The sequence below is a fragment of the Diabrotica virgifera genome, chromosome 7 (genome assembly GCF_917563875.1).
Source record: "Diabrotica virgifera virgifera chromosome 7, PGI_DIABVI_V3a".
Taxonomy (NCBI): Eukaryota; Metazoa; Arthropoda; class Insecta; order Coleoptera; family Chrysomelidae; genus Diabrotica; species Diabrotica virgifera.
Genome location: NC_065449.1, coordinates 56,656,806 through 56,671,994, shown reverse-complemented (window position 1 = coordinate 56,671,994; position 15,189 = coordinate 56,656,806). Strand labels below are relative to the sequence as shown.

Below are 15,189 nucleotides of genomic sequence, written 5' to 3'. Positions count from 1 at the left end.
AATTCTGGCTTACAGCAAATGTCTAGTCCAAATATTTATTGCACGGATTTCCTTACCTACGGAAAGATGAACAACGACCAGACAATCAACTTCTAGGGGATCATGTAATTAGCCGTCTAATGGGCCCATTTATGAATAAGGGAAGAAATGTCACGATACATAAAAAGTATTACGAAAGAAGGCTACCAGCAGTACTGGAACAGTAAACCGAGCAAGAAATGATATTCCTCCGTCAATAAAAAACGAAAAGATGGAATTATACAAATCAAAAATTTTCATACACGAAGACTTGAGCTAACCAGGGAAACCAGGTCTACCAGAGAAAAATGATCAAAAATATTCTAGCGCTGAATTCTCTATACTCAAACAAATTTGAAATAAGCATAGACAAAAAGGAGAAACCTAAAACCATTACCTACTGCAACCATACAAAATACGGAGTAGACGTTGTAGATCAGATGGCCATACAGTGCTCAACCAAATCAGCTTCAAGAAGATGGCCGTTGCAGGCATTTTTTAATATCTTAGATATGGTAGGAATAAATGCTTGGATTCTGTATAAGGAAGTTACTGGTTGTCAAATATCTGGGCAGACCTTCCTACTTCAGTTAGCAGAAGAATTGCGAAAAGATCATCTGACTAAGGGCACAACAATATCAACGGAAACAAATCAGAGATACAACACCTCAATCAAATAATTAACGTAGGCAGTGACAAAAGCTACAATATCTCGGACATGTGATGCGGAGCGAGAAGTATGACATCATATGACTCATAATGCAAGGAGGGGTAGATAGCAGAAGAAGCATCGGAAGAAGACGAATTTCATGGCTGAGGTTTGGATGCAGCTCAAAACAACTATTCAGAGCTACTGACTCAAAAATTAAAATAGCTATTATGATTGCCAACCTCCGTAGCAGAAATAGCACCTGAAGAAGAAGAAGTGGAAAACTGGGAACTAAAACTAAAATTAAACATGTGAAGGTTATATACCTATGTAAAAATTTTGTGTGTAGGTCTTGTACAAGCAAAATTAAAAAAATTTTGTTACTACATAAATTGTGCTTAAATAATTAAATAATTTATTTAAAATAAAAATGTATACCATTTTTATTCAGTTGCAATGCGAAGGCAAAACAATCTTACTTTTCAATTAGAATACGGAGTGCAGTCCAGTCCCTTGAATCGCGATTTTCGGCTCTTATTGGAGCCTTCATCGGAAAGAACGTAGTCACTGTTCTCCATATTTTAACTGATTCGTATCGAGAGGTTTTCCCACCCATTGCAACTGAAGTGATGATAGTAGGTGGCTAGCGCCATCTGGCATTGAAAGCCGAAGTAGTTTTCAATCCTAATAGTAAATTATTAATATTGAAAATATTAAAAATATTACTAAAAGATTTTTAAATTGAAAACTTATTGGTACACTTTCCTGGTGACACCCCCAATACTTCTACAATTTGCAAGTCAAATGGATGCTGCAGTGAAGACGAGAGGGAAGGAATTCTACACTATGCAATTCACATCCTCCGTCTGCAGCTGGTAAAGTTCCAACGGAAAAATGCACCTAGTTACTCTACGGAGTAATACGATTATAAAATAAAAATGTATACCATTTTTATTCAGTTGCCATGCGAAGGCAAAACAATCTTACTTTTCAATTAGAATACGGAGTGCAGTCCAGTCCCTTGAATCGCGATTTTCGGCTCTTATTGGAGCCTTCATCGGAAAGAACGTAGGCACTGTTCTCCATATTTTAACTGATTCGTATCGAGAGGTTTTCCCACCCATTGCAACTGAAGTGATGATAGTAGGTGGCTAGCGCCATCTGGCATTGAAAGACGAAGTAGGTTTTCAATCCTAATAGTATGATATTAATAATTTACTATTAGGATTGAAAACTACTTCGTCTTTCAATGCCAGATGGCTCTAGCCACCTACTATCATCAGTTCAGTTGCAATGGGTGGGAAAACCTCTCGATACGAATCAGTTAAAATATGGAGAACAGTGCCTACGTTCTTTCCGATGAAGGCTCCAATAAGAGCCGAAAATCGCGATTCAAGGGACTGGACTGCACTCCGTATTCTAATTGAAAAGTAAGATTGTTTTGTCTTCGCATTGCAACTGAATAAAAATGGTATACATTTTTATTTTATAGTCGTATTACTCCGTAGAGTAACTAGGTGCATTTTTCCGTTGGAACTTTACCAGCTGCAGACGGAGGATGTGAATTGCATAGTGTAGAATTCCTATATTAATAATTTACTATTAGGATTGAAAACTACTTCGTCTTTCAATGCCAGATGCCGCTAGCCACCTACTATCATCACTTCAGTTGCAATGGGTGGGAAAACCTCTCGATACGAATCAGTTAAAATATGGAGAACAGTGCCTACGTTCTTTCCGATGAAGGCTCCAATAAGAGCCGAAAATCGCGATTCAAGGGACTGGACTGCACTCCGTATTCTAATTGAAAAGTAAGATTGTTTTGTCTTCGCATTGCAACTGAATAAAAATGGTATAAATTTTTATTTTATAGTCGTATTACTCCGTAGAGTAACTAGGTGCATTTTTCCGTTGGAACTTTACCAGCTGCAGACGGAGGATGTGAATTGCATAGTGTAGAATTCCTTCCCTCTCGTCTTCACTGCAGCATCCATTTGACTTGCAAATTGTAGAAGTCTTGGAGGTGTCACCAGGAAAGTGTACCAATAAGTTTTCAATTTAAAAATCTTTTAGTAATATTTTTAATATTTTCAATATTAATAATTTACTATTAGGATTGAAAACTACTTCGTCTTTCAATGCCAGATGGCGCTAGCCACCTACTATCATCACTTCAGTTGCAATGGGTGGGAAAACCTCTCGATACGAATCAGGTAAAATATGGAGAACAGTGCCTACGTTCTTTCCGATGAAGGCTCCAATAAGAGCCGAAAATCGCGATTCAAGGGACTGGACTGCACTCCGTATTCTAATTGAAAAGTAAGATTGTTTTGCCTTCGCATTGCAACTGAATAAAAATGGTATACATTTTTATTTTATAGTCGTATTACTCCGTAGAGTAACTAGGTGCATTTTTCCGTTGAAACTTTACCAGCTGCAGACGGAGGATGTGAATTGCATAGTGTAGAATTCCTTCCCTCTCGTCTTCACTGCAGCATCCATTTGACTTGCAAATTGTAGAAGTCTTGGAGGTGTCACCAGGAAAGCGTACCAATAATTTTTCAATTTAAAAATCTTTTAGTAATATTTTTAATATTTTCAATATTAATAATTTACTATTAGGATTGAAAACTACTTCGTCTTAATTTATTTAAATTAACTAAATGTTTTTTGTTAGTAGGTATTAACTCAATATAGGTTTTTTTTTCAATTAAAAAACGATACGAAAACGACTGGCGGTAGAAAATTCTAATACCCGTCATCTTGACCGCTCCGGTGCTTCTAGGTATTCAAAAATGTTGGTGCTTCTAGTGTTAAATGGTAGCACTCCACGGTTTTTTCATATATAGATGTCCATTGACCATATGAAATAATAAAACTCCGTTAACGTTGTAGTTCCTTTTAGTTATCTTACTTTGAATATAATCAATAGCCTATAATAAAGTTATATTATTATATTATCAAACTTAATCAAAAATTTTGGGTGGCGGAATTTCGTGCCGGTGAGTGTATATTATAACATAGTTAAATATAAATCTACAATATAATTTTATAAAATACGTCCACCGATAATAGCCATTTCCTAATTATTACATTGACAGTACTTACATATCAGTGATATTACACATCGACGTACCTTTCACTTAATGTTTTGATTTAACTTGTTTAAAAATGAATCATGACATCATATAATTTAAGAATCGGAAGAACTTACTTACTTAAGCCGTTCTCTTGTACCTTACGGTGTCGAGGTAAGTGGAGAAATCAGACGTCTCCATGCCTTTCGGTCAGTAGCTAGTCTTTCTGCTTCTCTCCACCCAATATTTCTTTTTACGCAAGCCTTTCCAATATTTGCGTTCCACGTTCTTGCTAGCCAACCTCTTCGTCGTTTGTTGTCAGATGCCGCTTTCCATACCCTCTTTACAGTTCTACCTTCACTCATTCTCGCCATATGTCCGAACCACGATAACTGTTTCGTTTCAAGTCTGTCTAAGGTCCTTCCAACACCGCACCTTTCACGTATGTCTTCATTTCTTATACGCTCACGTCTGGTCACCCCGGATACCGCACCTAAATATCGCATTTCGCATGCTTGAATTTTACTACGGATGTTGTCGTTCATTGTCTACGTTTCACTACCGTAGAGTAGCACCGGCTCGTATACAGTTTGAAATACTTTCATTTTTGTTTTCAGGCTTAATTCTTTCTTCCTAATAAAACTTTTATTTAGTGCATAGTATAATTTTGTTGCACTCATTACCCTGCTGTTTATTTCTGGTTCTATATTTCCCTGCCCATTCATTGTTGATCCTAGATACTTTAAGTCCTCAACTTGTGTAATGGTCTCATTATTCAGCTTTACATTTATATTTTCTTGAGTTTTCGATATTACTAAAGCTTCTGTTTTTTCAATATTTATTTTCATCCCAAATTTCTTAAAGGCTTCACTCCAAACATTCACTTGTAAGTCTTTTTCTGATTTTGCCACAATTACCAGGTCATCGGCATATATCAACTCTGACACGTAAACTTGTTGAAGTTTATACACCCCAACCCTAGTTCTTTTTACCTTATCCCTGCATTCTTTTGCAATGTCGTCCATTAGAGTGATGAATAACAAAGGACTCAGAACACCCCCTTGTCTTACACCTGTTCTTGTGTAGAATAGGGTGGGCCGAAATTTTTTTTTATTTTTTTTAAGTTGTAATACCGCAGAAAACTTGCGAATTGTAATTAGAAACAAAATAAAAGAAAAATTTTCAAAATCGGGTAATATCTTCCGGTCCCACATTAGCCTTAAAGTTTGACTATTTTTTAAAAAAACTTCATTTTTCTTATTTTGTGAAAAAAAATTTTTTATATTCATTTTTTAACGTAATAGTTATTTATGCGTTGAGATAGACTCTAAGAACATTGTGTTTTAATTTGATTGTGATTACTGGATATCTTCCGGTCCCGCATAAGCTTTAAAATATGCCGAAATATTGAAATTTCAACATTTTTTCGTATTTTTGGAATTTGATAATTAATTGTTTTTTAAAAGTAATAGTAATCGTTTATATTCACACAAACCTATTGTAGGGAATTTAGTGGTTGACAACTGGGATAATTCGAAGAATTGAATTATATTTAAGGAGGCCCGTCCAATGGGCAATTTGCCTGCTCCACTTTAATGAGCTGCCGTTCCGGCACCTCTTTGAACATCTAGATGGCAAAACAACCGGGCCTAGTACTTCAAGAGGACCAATCGGTGAAAAACTTGTTGCCTGTCAAAAACTGCCGGTAATTAACTTCCAGTCTATAGATTGTCAGATACCGGAGGTAGACAGAAAGGTTCTCAGCAAGGATCAACAGTACCTACTTGATATCTCCACTGCGATAAGATCTGGGACATGTAAAGGGGATTTGTCTGTACGAGATCCCGGACACTTATCACACTCGAGGTGGTTGACCAAAGCAAATAGAACTTTGCGACTTTACATAAGTGAAGAAAACCCCTCACCTGAACTTCAAGAGCTAGTTTTGTTTATCTTGAAATCGTATATGCCAATGTGGTTTGCTATCAATAAAAGCAAAAACTTTACAGATGGTCCAAAGCTTGTTTACCAAGCAATTGAATCAACGAGATATTTGCCCGAGCCTTTGCTTGCTGTTATAAACCGAGTGATTGAGCGAAATGGTTATTTTTCCCACCCCGAAAATTTGATGTTGGCAATGATTGAGGACGACAATAAACTGATAAGACAGCTCGGACTTCGTCGAATTCTAAAGGCAAGGCAAATAGATTTAAAAAGGAAGAAAGTAAGGACATTCACACCACCGAAAATCAACTTTGAAGCTCAAGAGTACTCAGATATTGTCAACTGGATGAACTGCGACTTATCTTCTCCCCCACTGTTGGCCAGGGTCAGTGATGAAGAGATAAAATCGTACATCAACAGTGACTCCATCCTTAACTGGAACATTAATTACAAGAAATTCCCAGTTCACACACAGGCAGTTGAGCGTTGTGTGAAACTAGTGACGGAAGCTTCGGGCAGAGTTTGTGGCGCTGAAGCTAGAGACGGATTTATCAGAAGTACCCTACTGTCGCGATCAGCCATGCCAGACTTCGCCAGTAAATCAGATTTTAAAGTACCTTCTTCAGCTACAAAATAGAGGCAATAATGCAGACAATTAACTAATAATTGTATATTGTACTTTTTTTATAATAATACAAATATAAGTTGAAAGGTTCTATGCTCGTTGTTATTTATAATCCCTATTATGTCACTCAGTCATAACTGAAAAAATTCTGCTTGTATAATTAGGCTTATTTAGCAACCAGAAGTGTTTTTTAAAAAATATCGTAACTGGAACGATTTAAAACTAATTAAACATAAGGAAAAAAAATTCGTAAAAACTGTAAATTTCCAATATTTTGGCATATTTTGGAGCTTATGCGGGACCGGAAGATATCCAGTAATCACAATCAAATTAAAACACAATGTTCTTAGGGGCTATCTCAACGCATAAATAACTATTACGTTAAAAAATAAATATAAAAAAAAATTTTCACAAAATAAGAAAAATGAAGTTTTTTTAAAAAATAGTCAAACTTTAAGGTTAATGCGGGACCGGAAGATATTAACCGATTTTGAAAATTTTTTTTTGTTTTGTTTCAAATTATAATTCGCAAGTTTTCCGCGGTATTACAACTTAAAATAAAAATTTTTTTCGGCCCACCCTAGTGTAGAATTCTAGAGATGAGTGATTGTTCGTTCTTACATTATTACGTGTACATTTATATATACTCTGAATTGCTTGGATTAACTTCGGTTTCACATTTCTACGGTTTAATATTTCCCAGATTTTGTTACGTGGCGCCCGATCAAATGCTTTTTCCAAGTCCACAAAACAGAGAAACAACTTACTGTTATGCTCTAGGGTAAACAATCGGAAGAACTATATACTTATATTATTAATCACAATTCTTTATACTTTTATTTTAATTTTAGGAATGTTATGAAACTACTATCGAAACGGGATATCATTGTCACGATGCTTTAAGGACCTCTGACGATTCCAGTGCTTGGAAAAAGTTAAGCAGTGCAGCAATATTTTGTGGAATATTTATGGTAAATATAGATTTTATATACTTAGTTTTTTTTTTTTTTTTTCGTGGAATTTATGGCTTTGGTGAGGACCAATTAGCCAGACTATGTTAGATTGTATAAATAGTTTGTGTAAATTGTTTCATAGTATCAAACTTGAGCATGATGTATTCATTTGTTTTGTTAGTAATATGTAGCATTAGTAAAGTGTAAGGTGTTTAATTTTTTTTCCTTCCGCGCTAGAGCATCAACCCGGTTCAACGCCGCGGAGGTTTTAGCCCTCTTTGTGTGTTTTTATTTTTTTTTTGTTTTCTTTTTTTTTTGTTTTTTTTTGTTTTTTTTTTGTTTTTTTTTGTTTTTTTTTTTTTGTTTTTTTTTGTTTTTTTTTAATTGGTTAATTTTTTTTTTACTTGGTTTATTTTTTTTATTATTTTTTTTTTTTTTTTTTTTTGTATTCACCTTTTTTTTTTCTCCTTTAATGCTTTACATTTAGTTTGTTTTGCAGAATTGCTTACAAAATTGGTTAGTAATTTTACAATTTTAGTTTACAGTTTATGATGTGTTGATGAAGTACATAAAGTATATTATTATTTGCTGAAAAAATAATACAATTTAGGTCTATTGGAAGGTTTATCTTGTAGTGAATTAAGTTTTTATATAGATTATTAATGTTTACAATATTTATTGGACATTCAAGTAAAACATGTACCAATGTACCCATTTTACCACAACTACACAGTGGATCGTCTGTAATTTTTATTTTGTGTTTATAATAAGGTGTTAGTGCATGGTTTGCACGTATTCGATTTATTGTGGCGACAAAGTTTCTGTTTGGTATTTTGTGAAACCATGGTTTTCTGGGGATCCTTGGCTGGTGTTTACAAAAGTTTGTTCCAGTTGTTGATGCACTGTATAGGTTTTGCCACATCTCATTTATTTTGTTCCTTTGATTTAAGAATAAATCGGACGGGGGTAGTTTAAGATTTAGTTCTTCTCCTGATGTTGGAGCTGTTTTTGCTAAGGCATCCACCATTTCATTACCTGTTATGCCTGCGTGTCCCTTTACCCATAGATATATGACGACTTTATTCTTGATGTGTATCGCATTATGTAAATACAGGATTTTTGCTTCAATATGATTAACTGATCTATTTATTTTAACATTTTTAAGTTTATCTACTGCACTTTTGCTGTCCGTACATATTATAAATTTGTCGTGGTTAGAGCCGAGTACGTATTTCATAGCTTGCACTATTGCTGTTAGTTCTGCAGTGTATATGGAAGCTTCCTTTGGTAAAATAAATTTTTTGTCAGTATTTTCCTCAAAATGGTAGAAGGCACAACTGGTATATTCTTTTGACTTTGATCCATCAGTGAATATAGAATCATAGTTTGGCCAGTATTTGTTTTTTGTTTCGTTGAACTTTGTTTGATTGATACTTGCTACTTCTTCACTTTCAAAATAGTAGGTTCTAATTTCACGTGAAAAAATTTGTTCAGGTGAGTAAATTAAAACTGGAGGGAGTTGGTTGGAATAGAGTATATCTGTAATGTCAGCTATTTCTGAGAAAGATTCTACTATGAGGGGGGTTTTCTTGAAGTGCCAGTATCTATGGGTCAAAACTTGAACTGTTAGTGACTGTACACTATTGAGGTAAGAAGTTTTTTTTGAAATGGTTTTTATCATGAATTTTCTGCTCAATAGTTGTCTTCTTAGTTTAAGAGGAGGTTCCACGGCTTCAGCTTGTATAATGTTTATGGGCGTTGACTTAAGATATCCCAGGCAAACTCTTAAGCATTTATTTTGATGTATCTCGATTTTATTTAGATGTGTATCTGCTGCTGTTCCATAGAGTTGACTTCCATAATCCATTATTGATCGTACCATTGTTTTGTAGAATAGTAAAGCCGTATTTGGGTCTGCTCCCCACTTTGCTCTACAAAACGCTCTTAGGATATTTATAGAATTACTTGTTTTTTTGATAATTTGGTGGATACAGTCCTTCCATAATAGTTTTCTATCTAGATGCAGACCAAGATATTTTACAGAGTTACTAATACAGAGTTTATATTTTCCTATTGTTAGTTTTCTTTGATAGTTATTTCTGTTTCTAGAGAAAATACATATATTGGTTTTGGACTCGGATATGGAAAGTCCCATGTTGTCTAGGTATTTTTGGATTTTTATAAATTCAGTGTTGATATTTTCTATACATTTGTCCTCTGATTTGCTACTGGTGTAAATAACAACATCATCAGCGTATTGAATGATTTTAGACTTTTGTGATATAACATTTTCTATATCCATTGTGTACAGGCTGTAGAGGATTGGGCTCAGGATACTACCTTGTGGTAATCCAGATCTACATATTCTTGATTCCGAAATTTCTTGATGAGGTTGGTAGACCAATATTGATGAGCTTCCCTTCTAGTATATTTATTTGAACATTATCATATGCTGAAGTTATATCCAAAAATGTGGCCAAAGTGCTATATTTGTGTGTGAATCCTAGATAGATGTCATTTACTAGTATCGTTAGGGGTTCCAAGGAAGATCTTCCCTTTCTAAAAGCATATTGTGAGTCAGGTAATATTTTTTCATTTTCTAGCCAATATTCAAGCCTGTTCTTTATCATTCTTTCCATGGTTTTAAATATACACGATGCTAAAGCTATGGGTCTATATGAATCTGCATTTCCATTCTGTTTTCCAGGTTTTTTGATAGGTACTATGATGTATTCTTTCCACATCGGTGGAAAAGGAATCCTATTTATCCAAATCGAATTGAACAATTCCAACAGGGCTTTCTTATGGTCTAAGGGCATTTTATGCAACATATTATATGAAATGTTATCCGCCCCGGGAGATTTATTATTTGTTGATTTAATGCAATGATCGAGTTCCCATAATTGAAATAACGATTGTAGGAAAGAAGTGTTCCTATTTACAGTAGCTATTTGTTGAGTAATGTTGTTTTCGACCCATGGAGGTGAGATTTTTGTGTGGAATTCGCTTATCCAGTCTTCTTTGGGGTCCATTAGGGGTTTATTCGCTTGTTTTCGGTTTTTATATCGGTTTACTTTGTTCCACACTTCTTTAATTGGTGTATTTTGATTTAGATTTTGGCAGTAATTTATCCAACCTATACTTAGTTATAATTGAATAATTGGAGTTCGCAATTAACTTTTTTAAGGAAAGGCAGCTTTAGATTTAACTCGATTCAGGGGCCACCAAGCACCACCATCAGTTGACATATGTTTCTTCTTTTTAGTGTCAACAGAAATGCCTGTGGTGTACCTTGCAGTTCTGATTAGGTACTCTAAAAAGAAAGAAACATAATATGTCAATGATGGTGGTGCCCCTGAATTGAATTAAATCTAAAGCTCTCTTTTCTTATTTCATTTTACTCATATTTGAGTACTAAGTACTGAGTACCAGGGCCTATTTTACCACTAGGCACGTGAGGCACCTGCCTCGGGTCCGTATTTGAATGGAGCTCGGAAAGATCACCAAACAAAACATGTTTATTACAATAACAAAACAAATTTTCAAAATTCTTTAATTTTACGAACAGGCAATGATAAATGATTTTTTTTTAATGGCATGGACTTTATATCATTCAGCCAGTCACAACATGAGATACTTAGTGCCATGCCAAGCTTTCGGCTTCAATGCTCTTTAAATGCATTAATTTTTTCGAATCCTCAAAAAATTAATAAAAATTTATATTTTAAAAAAATTTAGACGCAGAATGAAAGATTACATTATTACCGAGAGCCGAATGTCCCTTAGAATATATAAAAAGATTCTTTTGAATAAGATATGGATTTAAAATTAAAAATCACACTCAATTTTCTCTTTTTTCACCCCTGTAACTTATTAAAATAAACATTATAGAAGATTTCAGGGACTTTCGACCCTTAGTAGTAACGTAATCGAATGCAACAGGCTCTGACCGTAGTTACAGAATGGACTTCAAATGTAGGGCTTAACATCAGTCCTCTAAAGTCAAAAATCATGACATTTATTAAAAGGAGGAATTCAGAGGAATTGGGTCCTCTAAGTCTAAATGGTCTACATTTAAATCTGGTGAGTGAAGTAAAGTATCTCGGGATAATATTAGACTCAAGACTTACTTAGAATCAGCAGATAGAAGGAATAACGAAGAGAGCGGTAACTACGTTAATGGTAGCCAGACGTACTCATGGAAAAATGTGGGGTTTCAATTTAATTCAATTCAATTTGATGTCAATATACAAAGTATTTACATAAGTCAAAATATACAAAGTATTTACATAAGTCAAAAATACAAAGTATTTACATAAGTCAAAAAGACCAGTTTGAGACCAGACATGGTATATTGGACTTATAACATGGTGGTAAAACCCACAATTACCAGGTGTCCCGATTTGCGCGGGACGTCCCGATTTTCAGGGGTCTGGGGACGCGTACCGATTTGTACCTGATCGGGACACTAAATGTCCCGATTTTCACCCACGAAAACCAATTTCAGGAGGACTTGCAGTGAATTTTATAACTATGTTATAAAAACAAGGCACTCCTAAAAGCGGCAAAATCGAATGAAAAAATAGGTATAGATAATATAATTTTTAATAAAAAATCAATAATTTACTTGACCTACGTTTTTTTTTGTAATTTTGTCTGATTATTATTATTATGCAGGATTAAATACAGATTATAGAAACACCTTGTAGTCCAGTAAATGAACGGGAAATACGGCGATACCGTGTAATTTTCAGGATCAACTCCGAATAGCATGAAAATTTGGACGGCTTATGCCGTTGGTTGCTTTTACTCGGGGGGTGACAGTCACCCCTAGTTGGCGGTGAAAAACCGCGCGTTTAAAATAAGTCCGAAGATGGATAAATTGACTAATTATAAGCAATTTTAGTTCTATAGAATTTTAACTTAGTTAATACTTTTCGAGTTATTTACGATTGAAAATCTTTATTTTTCGACAAAAAAAATCACGTTTTCAGGCGATTTTCACAAATAATTCAAACAGTAAGTCAAAAAAACAGTTTGATCAAAAAAAATATTGTTAGCAAAAATGTAGCATAATATAAAAAAATGAAAAAAATTGTGAACTTGTAAAGTCTATAGACCCTGCAAAAGCCAAGTTGTAGCTCATGAAAAATACGTTTTTATTCGTCAAATTCCAAATCAAATATTTCAACGTGAAATAACCAAGAAATGAATCAGTTTTCGGGAAAAACCAATTAAAACTTTTTTAATAAACTATTTTTATGTTTTAAAAAAGAATGTGTGTGTACTTTGTACGCACGTAAGAAGTTATACTTCTATTATATGATTATATGATTATAAACGAAATTAATATACTTTTTATTTATATTTTATTTAAATATTAAATTAATTTATACTTAATACTTCTCAAACATTTTTATTAAAACAGTGCCAAAAATTAAAATAATAAAAAAATAAAACTAAAAAGGGGTAGTTCCCTGGATTGGCTGTATACCTTATAGTTAAACAAACTGGAACATGAAGTAAAAACCACTTCTATGTAAAAGGTATATTTACTAAAAATTTTTAGAATCCCAATGGATTCAATAAAATGAGTTCATCAGAACGTTTTCAAACCTATCGGTCCATCATCAGTGATTTGAATACTTGCAAAATAGCCCCAGAACCAAACAATGGTTGTGATTATAAATAAATCTACATTATGTTGAAATAAACTTAAAATGGCTAAACGCCGATGTTCAAGGATTAAACCTCTGGGAACATGGTGAAACTCTACCCGAGGACCCAATCAACCATCTTCGGTCAACGATGACTACTAAGTCACTTAGTAGATTGGGTCCTCGGGTAGAGTTTCACCATGTTCCCAGAGGTTTAATCCTTGAACATCGGCGTTTAGCCATTTTAAATTTATTTCAACATAATGTAGATTTATTTATAATCACAACCATTGTTTGGTTCTGGGGCTATTTTGCAAGTATTCAAATCACTGATGATGGACCGATAGGTTTGAAAACGTTCTGATGAACTCATTTTATTGAATCCATTGGGATTCTAAAAATTTTTAGTAAATATACCTTTTACATAGAAGTGGTTTTTACTTCATGTTCCAGTTTGTTTAAAAAAATAAAACACACACAAACACATTAAAAATGCCACAAATGATTTCTGAACATTAATTGTCGGAAAATTTTTTAACTAAATACGTATTTTCTGAAAATAAAATTATATAATAAATATACTTACAATCATAAAATGTATAAAAAAAAATAAAAAAATAAAAGTTTCTATTGGGATTCGAACCAACTTACCACGCGGCTGGTATTTGCGTTGTATTGGGATTCACCCGCATTAAAACTGCGCCACAGAGACAGCTTGTCATTATGTGCGAAGATCGTCTAACTAAACAGATTAACCTTTTGACATTTTTAACTTACGTAAATCAAATTATTTTGATTTTGAATTGAAATGATTTAGAATTGAAAAAATACAACAAAACATAGGGTAAGAAGACAATATATTAGGTGAATATTAATAGAAATTTTGATGGTAATCAAATTATGTAAAAAAAAGTATTACATAGGTACTACTTATGTATTTTGGTATGTTCAAGGTAGGTATCGGAGCCCGTATAACGACTAATAAATTTCGCAATCACTTGCGTCGTGCAAAGTGGCTATGTTCAAATATCATAACAAAATTTGAACAACTATTTATAAAACACTTACCAGTGAAAGATTCTTTAGCTTTGAATAAGCGAGATCTGCGGCACTCATACTAGGCACAGTTTGATGAGCTTTCACATTGGCATGCAACAATCATCTCTTCTATGTAAATAAGTCCAAAAATATAATATGAAAACTATTTAAAAAGGCAGTATAACCATTAACTAACTTTTTGTTTGTTGTTTCTCTTCCTACAAATTTTAAAACGCAACAAGCATACATTATAACCAAACACAGTCCCACAGCTGTGCCACAGCTGCCATATTGGATAATTTTTGTCATGTCATTTGAACATCCAATTAGAACAAAGTTATAATGCGCATGCGCCCGGTCGCTAGGTTTTCCCATATAAAATTTCACCGTCATTACGCCCGTAAAGAAGTATAACTTCAAAAAGTTTCTACATAGCATCAAAACTAAGCGAGTTATGCTCAAAATTAAGTTGACTCCTTTTTTTTGAAATCTCCTCCTAATCGTGAAAATCTCCCCTTATTTAGCAACCCAAATGAACTTAATCGTTACCACTTTACAAAAAATTTACTTTACTTTTTTATATTTTTTACATAATTGAAAGGGCCTGAACGAGTCACTAATCACGAGTGTATGCAAAATATGAACAGCCATATTTTAACCAATTTTTGTCTTACAGAAAAACATGAATCTATCATATTTATAAAAGCAAAACCTACCAACTTTTTACTCCTTGAGATTTTTAGTATCCCTAATACTTTTTAAGTTATTTTGAAAAAAGTGCATTAGGAAAATTTTTTTTACTATAAAAGATTTTTTTTTTTTAAACTAAGCACTCCCAACCCGTAAACCTTACAGATCGTATAAACAATACATATATAAAGTAAATGGTAAAGCGGTAACGATTAATTTTATTTACGGTGCTAAATAGGGGGAGATTTTCACGATTTTTTTTATCAAAAAAAAGGGGCCAACTTTATTTTGAGCGTAACTCGCTTATTTTTAAGGCTAGAGACTTTTATATAAAACAAAATTAAAGATTTTTTTAAACACTTTAAAAAATTTTAATAGGTTTTGCCCGAAAATTGCTTAATTTTTTGGTTGTTTCAATATGAAAAATTCGATTTGGAATTTGACTAATAAGAACGTAATTTTGATGAGCTACAACTTGGCTTTTACTGGTTTTGTAGACTTTCTGAACATACAATTTTGTTTGCTTTTTTAAAAGCTA

The 15,189-nt window shown here is 33.6% G+C and overlaps 1 protein-coding gene across 3 annotated transcripts in view; it reads left to right on the top strand.

Moving 5' to 3' along the window:
* The window catches only part of LOC114339548 (zinc transporter 2), a 151,645-nt gene that overhangs the window by 48,362 nt on the left and 88,094 nt on the right, over nucleotides 1-15,189 (top strand). For all 3 annotated transcript variants that reach the window (XM_050655550.1, XM_050655549.1, XM_050655551.1), the window contains exon 2: nucleotides 7,165-7,284. In XM_050655550.1, the coding sequence (XP_050511507.1) occupies nucleotides 7,165-7,284 (120 nt within the window). The remainder of the gene's footprint in view (nucleotides 1-7,164; nucleotides 7,285-15,189) is intronic.